Source organism: Durio zibethinus, chromosome 2, assembly GCF_047325235.1.
Source record: "Durio zibethinus cultivar Kanyao isolate XHJ-2024 chromosome 2, ASM4732523v1, whole genome shotgun sequence".
Lineage (NCBI taxonomy): Eukaryota > Viridiplantae > Streptophyta > Magnoliopsida > Malvales > Malvaceae > Durio > Durio zibethinus.
The window spans coordinates 14742707-14752813 of NC_143163.1; the positions used below are offsets into that span (position 1 = coordinate 14742707).

At 30.8% G+C, this 10107-nt stretch overlaps 1 protein-coding gene across 4 annotated transcripts; it reads right to left on the bottom strand.

The window, feature by feature from the left end:
• Positions 1-3130: 3130 nt before the first annotated feature.
• On the bottom strand, positions 3131-4850 carry LOC111308479 (tRNA dimethylallyltransferase). Of its 4 annotated transcripts, none has more exons than XM_089742848.1 (7): positions 4619-4850; positions 4288-4414; positions 4156-4169; positions 3938-4048; positions 3773-3865; positions 3584-3690; positions 3131-3416 (listed from the first exon to the last, which is right to left on the bottom strand). In XM_089742848.1, the coding sequence occupies exons 1-7, from the start codon at positions 4705-4707 to the stop codon at positions 3274-3276; spliced, it is 684 nt and encodes a 227-aa protein (XP_089598974.1). In that variant the 5' UTR covers positions 4708-4850; the 3' UTR covers positions 3131-3273. The 4 variants fall into 4 exon arrangements, with proteins under 4 accessions (XP_089598974.1, XP_089598973.1, XP_022762542.2 ...); XM_089742847.1 differs by having other exon boundaries at positions 3131-3413; positions 4156-4199; XM_022906807.2 differs by having other exon boundaries at positions 4156-4199; positions 4619-4847.
• Between the last annotated feature and the right edge of the window lie 5257 nt (positions 4851-10107).

Below are 10107 nucleotides of genomic sequence, written 5' to 3' on the forward strand. Positions count from 1 at the left end.
GTCTTTCAATTTAATAGATTCCCCTGCATTATTTTCTCCATCATTCCCTCCTTGGTCAACGTCCTTAAAAGAATGATTTTTTGTTCCTTCCATTTCGCCTTTATCCCTGTTACCTCGCCATGAATTGCTGTTATTCCCTGAAATCTCTCCATTTTCCATATGCAGCTTCTTCCTTGTTTCCCTACTGCGTGCTAACCCTGGCGTTGATCTGCTACCACTTATTTTCCCACTGTACCCTGAACTTCGGCACTGCTCAGCATCTCGTTGTACTGCTGTGTTATACTTGGTGGAGGTTCGCCATAGACCTATGGGTTTGATTTTCAGAGGTGATGAGTGCAACCAGTCTCCATACTGCCTTTGTAGATTATCCGTCTGGCTAATCCCATCCACTATAAATTCTACTTCTGAATGCCCTAGGCGTCCACAAGTATAGCGAAAGAGAGGAAGCCGCTCATATCTTAGTGTACCTTGAACTGTGGTTCGTCCATCTGCTCCCCTTACTGAAACAAACTACCTAAGAGGTTTTGTTATGTCTACACTAACTCTACTCCTCGAGTGGCATGCTCTTTCTTTATTGTTTGTATCATTGTCAACCATTTGCAGATCTCCTAACGTTCTTCCTATGCTTTTTGCCACCTTCTGATTCAGCATATTTAAGGCCAGCCCATGCTTTTTAATCTAGAAGCTTGCCCTTGTAAAGACATAGTTTGCTGTACTTTAATTCCCATCATATTCACAAAAAAAGCACCAAATTCTTGTTGAAAGTCAATGGTGAACCGTCTAAAACTCTCTTTTTATCCTTTTTTGTGGCGAACTTTAGCAAGAAAAGATTTGTATCTAAGACCAAGAACTCTACTCCTTTGTTAATTTCCACACCACCTTGAGAGTTCCTATCAGTGCATCTTTATTGAAGGTTCTGTTTGTTAGGACTATTGCCATCATCCATTTTCCTTTACTTTCATTACAGTTCCCTTCATGGTTCTCCATTATTACTCGTTCTTCCTCCTCCTCCTTTAACACTAGATTCTTCCATATTCTTTCTATACCTCTCTCCTTGCTCATTTTGTTTCCTTCTCGTTTAGACTAAAAAACCATTAGGAGTCACTCCTCCAGACCACCTTGAAACCCTACTTTCGACCGTCACTGCTACTAAAAGAAACTAACCAATCCTCAAAGATCAAAGGAATGAAGAGATCCCGAGGAATAAGCCCTTATAAAAGACAAGACTAGAAAACCTAAACCTACAGAACATGTTCAGAGAACACGTACAGAGGAGACTATTTTTTTAGCTTGATTTGTAGTTTCTAAAAAAAACTGAATTTACTAGCTTTACTAAATTATTTATAAGGTTTTTGAAAATTTTGAAGGAATTAGAACTGGAATTTCAGAAATTGCATGTACCTTGCATAAAAGTAACTTATACCAATTTTCTTTTTCATCTTTTGTTATGATATCTTTTAGAATTAAATTCTCAGTTGCACTCTAATTAAGCAGCTGAGGAAAGTAAATAATAAACCAATGTTGCGGCATGGAGGATTATCATCACAAGTGCCTCTTCTGCAGCCTCAGTGACCTTTCCTACCAACACAAGGAAAACTAGTTCTTATCATTTCTTAGATGCATTTGCACAGAAATCTAACAATGACCCCAACTTTTCATTACAGCAAAATGTAGGGTAGGAAACAAGTTCAAATCACCCAATATTAGTAATGAAATATGGTAACTAATAGAATAGCCAAGCATGGAAGGGTGTAAATATGTTCAAAGGTCAGATTACCTATCCAAACCCGATGACTCGCCCAAGTTTTGAAAAAGATTGGACAAAAAATTAAAATCCATTAAAGGAGCTTGTACATAATTTTTAGACTCGTTTAAATTTTGGACCGGATTTCAAATAAAAAGTTTAAAACCTAAACTCAACTCAATTCAATTCGAATTCACATATATATATATATAAATTTTTATTTATATATATATGTGAATTATATATAAATTAATTCACGTCTATATAAAATTAAAAATAAAAATTATAGCTTTTTTATTAAACTTAATTTTTATTTTTAATTTTTTAGTTTAATAAAATATATATAATTTTTATTTTTAATTTTTATATATGTATAAATTAAATATAATTTCATTAAATTTAATTTAATCACAATTTTTTTAATTTTTTATTATATAAATTAAGTTTAATGAGTGAGTTTAATATTTATTTTTTTAATTTGGACTAAGCTTTAGAAAATTTTAAGATTCAAAATTTTGAATCGAATTGAACTTGAACAAACATATAAAATATTAACATCAAGTCTAACTTGAACTCAACCCATGAACGCCTTTAAAAGGGTGTTAAGAGTTACGTAAAGAGGTGTTAGAGTTACGGTATTTTTGCTGATATTTTGGAAAAATGCATTTTGTGATGTTTTTCGTAAGTTTTCTTAAGCTTCAGAAAATCTTGTGAAAGATTGTGATGATCCTTAATGTTGGGCAGACGAAAAAGGTAACTTGATGTTACAGTTAAACTAAGCGAACTTATATTGTATTATATATATATTGAAATGAAACTATGAAAGTGTCCGATGCTTTTGCTGCTGTTTTTAGAGTTCCCTGAATAGCTTCTTCATTTTTTCTTCGGTCTTCTTAGTTTGGGCCTTCAATTTGCAGTTTTATTTTTTAATTTATTACTATTATTATTATTATCAAAACCAGATCGGAAGAAGCGAAGAACATTTCTATTTAATAACTCATCGTCGAAAACATAATTAAGAGTAAATTTGGTAATTTAAAATATTATAAAAAAAGATATTAAAATAATACGATTTAAAATTTTAACAAAAAAAATGAATTTAATAAAAATAAAAAATATATATTTTGTACATTTTATATCTATATAAATTATGATATAATTTTCGTATAAAATATGATATTAATACACGAATTATTAGTATTATATCCTACATAAATACATCAGTTTAATTAAGAGGAGAGATGATGGCAACCTTACGTATCAACTCTAAAATACATCTGTAGGCACACCCTCAACGAACGTTGATCAATAGATCAAGATGTTTATCAATAAAATTAATTTGCAGATTTCATCGAGCATAGACAGATCAGTAGGGTACCAAATTCTAGTGAAAGGAATCAACCCAACAAACAAAATCACCATTCACCATCATCGGTCATCAATGATCCCTGCAAGGAACTTGCACGGTTCCACCAAAGAGCTACAAAATCAAAGTGTTTTAGATCTCAACATAATGAAGTTTGGTAATATTACTGTTCATCACCATCCTCAGTGATCCCCTCCAATAACAAATACTGAAACGCTATGGAGTACTTTGCTATTTTTGTGCTCTTAGAGCTGCCATTTCCTGAATAGTTGTTATATTTCAAAAGAAACGATCCGCAACCATCTCCTTTAAACAAAACAAAAACCAAAAAAAAAAAAAAGAGAGTACTTATTATACACATAAAAAGTAAGAAAAAACAGAAAAAAAAAATCGATGGTAAAATTAAGCCATGGCAGATGCTTTTATTAGACGCATCAACATGCTATAAACGCTTCAAAGTAGAAAACACAAACCCTTGACCGTAAAAATGGTCGGAATCCACCTCTTGTAGATAAAAAGCAACCTTGGAGAGTCCCCATGGTGCGTATCAGATAATAAGAGCTTGCAAGACCCTTTTTTACTGTGGATAAATTATAGTATTAATAAGTATTTGCCATTAACCCCAATATGATGAAGCATTTTTGCAGTGAAAGTTTACGTACTTAGCATGGATTGTTGCATTGTGACACAAAGCTAGAGTCCGAACCATTGCCAAATCTCTTCCACGAGTATTACCATATCTCTCTTGACAGCTCCTAATTTTCATATTTGTAATGATTGAAATGAGATTAAAAATGGGTTGCTTGAAAATGAGATAATTAAAATACCTTTCATCGAAGAAATCTCCAAAATCATCAACGATAACTGCAGCTGGAAACGTATCATTAAGGTGAAATGCAGCAAAGTACTTCTTGATTCCATCCTCATCATCAACATATCTTCAAGAAATTAAAACACCAGAATTCAAACATTCAATAGACAATTAGCTATAATAATTCTTATCCTCACTGTTTAATAATTAAGGGGTTCCAAGGAGATTCCTTACTTCATTTTTATCCCCTGAAAGATATCAGAAGATGGATCAATGCCCTGAAAATTTTGATATCCATGCAAAAAGTAAAACTTATCAGAATTATAAAATGTAAAAGAAGCTTCAAAAAGAAAGAGAGCTATATGCCTGGGAAAGGTATGGGGGTTTGGTTTCTAGCCTTCGCCGGTTACATATGAAAACCACTTTACGATTGCTAGAGCTGCACTCTAATGCGGAGTTGATTGCAAACTGGAATAGCAACGATGTCTTCCCACTGCAAATTTTTACAATACCCATGAAATACCAACTCAAAAAAAAAAAAAAAGAACAAAATCAAGAATTAATTATATGACATGGGTAAACTGTTATGAGTGATGCGTACTTGTTGCGTCTTAAGTGTAGTGAAAAACAAATGAAGTACCACCCTACCATGTGTTCGACGTAATTACTAGCAGACTTATCAGGGAGGAGCGTTTACCAGGTGGGGGGCCCCGAGAGAAGAGTAATTGAGTCAGGTTCTTGCTGGTGCACTTCCCTTTGCCTCGTCAGGAAGAACCTGTCCACCATGGTCCCGCGGTAACTTTGCCCACGCTGCTGTTTCAAGTTTTAACTTGCATTTTACTGTGTTTTATGATTTGGGCAATACCGATGAATATATTCGGCATCATCACATGATAAATAGGGGCGGATGGTATGCACGGTTAGGGGGCCCAAGGCCGCTTAAGATTTTTGAAAATTCCCTTTCATTCATATATGGATTTCTATATTTGCATTTAATAAATTTAAATTAGAATTTTTTTAATTTAAATTTTTTAATTCAAGGATAAAATTAAAATTATATTTATCTATTTATTTTATTTACTAATCATTATTGACAATCAATTAAAATCTATTGATTTGTAACAAATATTAAATTATAATTCATGTGAATTTTTTTTTAAAAAAATCTAATTTAAGCTTTAAAATTCTAATTTCTACGATAAAATAAATTAAATTTAAAATTTCGATTGAAACATTTTGAGTGTGACATTCACAATTGAGTGAAATATCAAAATTTATCTTTTTTATAACAGTTATGCCTTATTTTGGTAAAAATTAAAAAATAAAAAATATATTATCTCATTAATAGATTGATCAAATTTATTTTAATTATTTTCAGTATCTACAATAACTGATGAGTTCATCGAACATTTTATATTATAAAAATCATCAAAACAAGACTATGAAATAAGATGGAAGATGAATTTTTTTTTTATAAATACTTTGGCTGTCAATAGAAAAAGAAATATTTAGTTTAGATTCAATTATTGAAAATTTTATTTTTTAAAACTTAACTTTGCTCACAATTTTAAATAAAATTATTTATTTGTTATATTTTATTTTCTTATATGTTTATTTTGAATTAATAAAATTAAAAATGTTAGAATTTTGTTATTTTTTAATATATTATTGCGTATAATAATATAACTCAAATAAAAAATATATATAATTTTAAACTTTTAATTGATCTGCCAAATATGCCAAAGGTCGTCCTGTTTCTTGCTGGAGGCCCAAGAGGTTGCAGTCAATTTTGGGGCAAAACTGACGATTTCTGATTTCACCATAATGGCTGAATCATGGCAATAGTCTCCAATGTCAAGATCATTAGGCCCAAAGCCAGCATCATCGCTTGCTCTTCCAGGAATCCAGGGAAAGTGGGGTTTCCAATTTCCATCGTCTTAAAGTTCCATGGCTACAAAATATGCGTGGATGAGGAATATTTGCATGATGGAATTATTAATATTGTACAAGTTGCAACACCAGATTGGCCCTCAAAACGTAACCACCAAGGCTATGATTACGGTGGATCAGATTAATCTAAAGTAGGCTTCGAAACTGCTTTCATGAGTTCCAAGTCTTTTTTCAGTCTTTCCGCAACAGGCACATGAAGCTGGGATGATGCAGCAGAAAATACATATAGGAATGATGTATGTATGATTCTATACCTACTAGCTTTAGCAGATTTAGGGACCCTTTGTCAAAAGAAAAGAAAAAAGAAAATTTTCGGGGAACCTCAAACATATAAGGTAGGGGAGTATTCAAGTATATACTCTTTTCACTAAAATCATGTATTTGTTCAATTACAACAAAAAGCCTATTTAAAATCTATCATTTATAAGTTTCATACAAAATTTTAATAGATTTTACATAATTTTAAATTATGATTGTTTAATTATAGTATAATGATTTTTAAGTGATATGCTTATATAGAATAATGTTTAAAATCAATTGAACCAGAGGATAATCTACCTCATGCACAAAATTTATGATCAAGACGTACGGGGCATTAACAATTTAACCCCAGCCTTCCCTCTCTCCCTTAATGTAAGGTTTTGTCTCTTTGAATGACAAAAAAACAAAAATTGTAATTATCAAAATTTAAACTTTGATTACTTTAAATACAAAAAAAGAAATCTATTAAACCCATTCATCTTCTAGGCTGTGGATGGCACCTAACTCCAAGCCTCATACGAGCCCATGGATCCCACGGTTTTGTAGGCTACAAACTTTGTCTTGTTTTGGTTTTATCTTAAGTTCTTTCGGTAGTATAATAAAGCCATAAGAAGGAGCCATGTAATTAATGAAAATTATTAAAATAAAAAATCAATAAAAAAATAAATTAACATGATAGTATTAAAATTTGGATTAATATGATATATTATTTGAAAGTTTAATATGTAAATTATATATTTTTCCTTCAAATACCAAGTTATATATTTTAAAGTGAAGATGTTAAAAATGTAAATACTCTTTAAAAAAAAAAAAAGCAAACAGTGAACTTATCCATTACACCTTGAAGGAGATATTCACTTGGTTTGGCAGTAGTGAAGGTGAAAATTATAAAGGAGAGACTTGATAGAGTACTGAAAATTTTGGAGTGGCCGAAAACTTACCCTAATAAGTAATAGATTAACTTGCCTGAAATTGGCTCTAGTCATTCTCCAATTGTGATAGATACTAAGTTTAGAGATAAGAAAGCACCTAGCCAGGTTTGAAGCAAATTAGTTATCGTATGGAGATTGTAAGCATGTGGTCTTAAAGGTGTGGGATATTGACATTAAAGATTAGAAAGCTTTCCAGATGGTTTGGAAACTAAAGAACTTGAAAAGGTTACTGAAATTCTGTAGTAAAAAAAATGGTGCCAAAAATTAAAAAGCTTATTGAGGAATGGATGAGTCAAATGGCTGATATACAATATAAAAAGTAGATTCAAGGATGCTTCGGATAAATCTAAATGTCAAATTTTACACCTTTAAAATTGGATTACATTAAATTTGTTTAGCTTAAAGAATAAATAAAAATGACTTTAAAAACTGATTCTAGGGTTAAATCTTGTGCTGATTGACATTTTCTTATGCCGACTGATACATATTTGTGATCCACAAGTAAACTTTGGACACAAGAAATGAAGATTGTAATATGGATGGCATAGCTCGTGCAGATTGATAATCCCTTATGCTGATCGGCAAACACATGCTTAATTATGAGATTTTGTGAGATTTCTTTAGTATGGAGACCCTTAAAGGATATAGAAGGGCCAACTTACGACGAAAACCCTTTAAAACCCTAATGTTACACCCTTTGCCCAGAAATGGACACCTTAACTTCGCTCATTCCATAACACATAAATACCTAGAAAACTTCCAACAATTATTTCTCTTGCTAGCCATATTTTGATATTTTTAGGTTTTTCATCAATACCTAGAAAGCTTCCAACAATTTTTGGTTTTCCATCAATACCTAGAAAGTTTCCAACAATTATTTCTCTTTCCTAGCCATATTCTGATAGTTTTAGGTTTTCTTCATAATCCTTAGAGGAATTTTGCCTTTTAAAAAACACACTTATTTCTGTAATAGCTAAATCCTTGCCTCCAAAGCCTCTAAACTCCTACACCATCCTTGAGAAAACTCAAATTTGAATCTATCAACCAATTCCCGTGGCAATCGACGGTACCTTATGCTGATCAACACCAGCCAGACACATAGAATCAAGTCTTATCCTTTTGATCCTTCCTTAGCTAGATACTAATCCTACCTTCGAGTTTCCAAACATCCAATAGCTAATCTTGCCCATTTGAAAATTATTTTGCATCCCTGGGTAAATCAAAACTCTATAGAAAGTTTTATTTCCTTGCTTTTCAAAGATCTATCCCTTAGTTTAATTGGGTAATTTCATCTTGCAGAAATGAGCAATGCATCTCTTTCTAATAGAAATTTATATCTCAGTTGTGCCTATTGAGCATATTCCTTTCATATTGAGCATGTCACATAACTTGTCCATGTTCATTCATCATGTAGATATAATATATGCGTTATGAATCACTTAAATTAAAGAAATAAACTAACATGTAGTTTCATTTTTAGGTTTACATCATATAGAATCTTATGCTAGGTTGCTAAGTTTATTATGGATGATTAATCTGATTATTTAAAGCATATCATATAAGAGAATGATTAAGATATTATTTGTGCCAAGCTCAGTTTGGAGGGCAAAGACATGGAAATGACTTGACTTGCAATGTTTGGGGGACATATAAAAATAGTCATACTCATATTAGGTGGGATGTTGTGCTAGTGTTGTTAAAGTTAGTGATAAGTGATTTGCAAGCGCACAGAACCGTAGCAAGTAACATAAGGTAAGTAGAGTATTATTCCCACGAAGATTGAAAATATGAGTGTAACAAGTATCGAAATTGTCTCACTTTATCTTATACTTGAAAAAAATTCAATAAAATATGCAAAAATAGAATATAACTTATGCAAATTAAATTTAAAACATGCAATAACTATAAATTAATATGAAATCAAACTAAACCTAATGCAAACAGAAGTGAATATAACTTATAGAACTATGCAGCATCAATTAGCCAATTAAACAGGCAAAACAAATCAAATTAACAAGAACCAAAACCAATATAAACAATTAAACAAAAACAGAATATGATCTAAGCTAAATAAACTCAATAACATGCATAATTATAGGAATTAAACTTACCAACCTAAAACCAAAACCTAATTGATACCATTTAAATTAAATAACAAATGATTAAAACAAATTTAACTTAAACTTAACTTATCCAACCCAAATCAATTATTAAAACTTGCAATTAAACTAATATTAATTTAAATTAATCTAAGAACATGCAAATAAATTTAAATAAATCAAAATAGAGTTGAAATTAAATCAATATGCAAAAATTGATTCTAATGAACCCTAATTTCATGCAAAGCATATAAACCCTAACCAAGTAACTTAAACCGAATATGAACCAATATTAAAGATGCAATAATCAAACTTAAAATTAGCCTAAAAACTAAAATAGAAACTAATTTATATAACAAAATAGGAAAACCGAATGTAACATGCAAAAACTTATGCAAATCAACTAGATTAAAACCCTAAACATGCAAAACATGCAAGCATGCATAAACATAAACTAGATGTAAGCCTAAAATCAATAACCAACAACTTGTATATGATTGAAACTAGCAATTGAATGATTAAAATAAAAATAGTAGCCAAATTTCACCATTTAAACAAGAATTAAAGTAAAAAACACAAATTATAAATCAAGATCTAAAACCAATTGTAAAATCAATCTTTATCCCAATTTAATCAAATCTAAGCAAAACTGAATTGAAAAAAGGTTTAAAACATAATTTAATTGAATTAAAACTTGAAAAGAATGTGCATAGACTAAATTTAAACAAAACATAAACTTAAATAACCAAGAAACTTAAAACCAAAATTGTTTTGAAAGCAAGAAAACTTAAAAAATAACCAAACAAGATAGCCAATAAGTTTGGTCCATGCACATTTATAGGCATTACTGGTATTTATAAGTAAAAAATATCCAAGAGTGTTTGGCTGGAATGGACTCTTCTTTAATAGCTCACAAGTTCTGTTAGATTAAAACTCTTAAATCT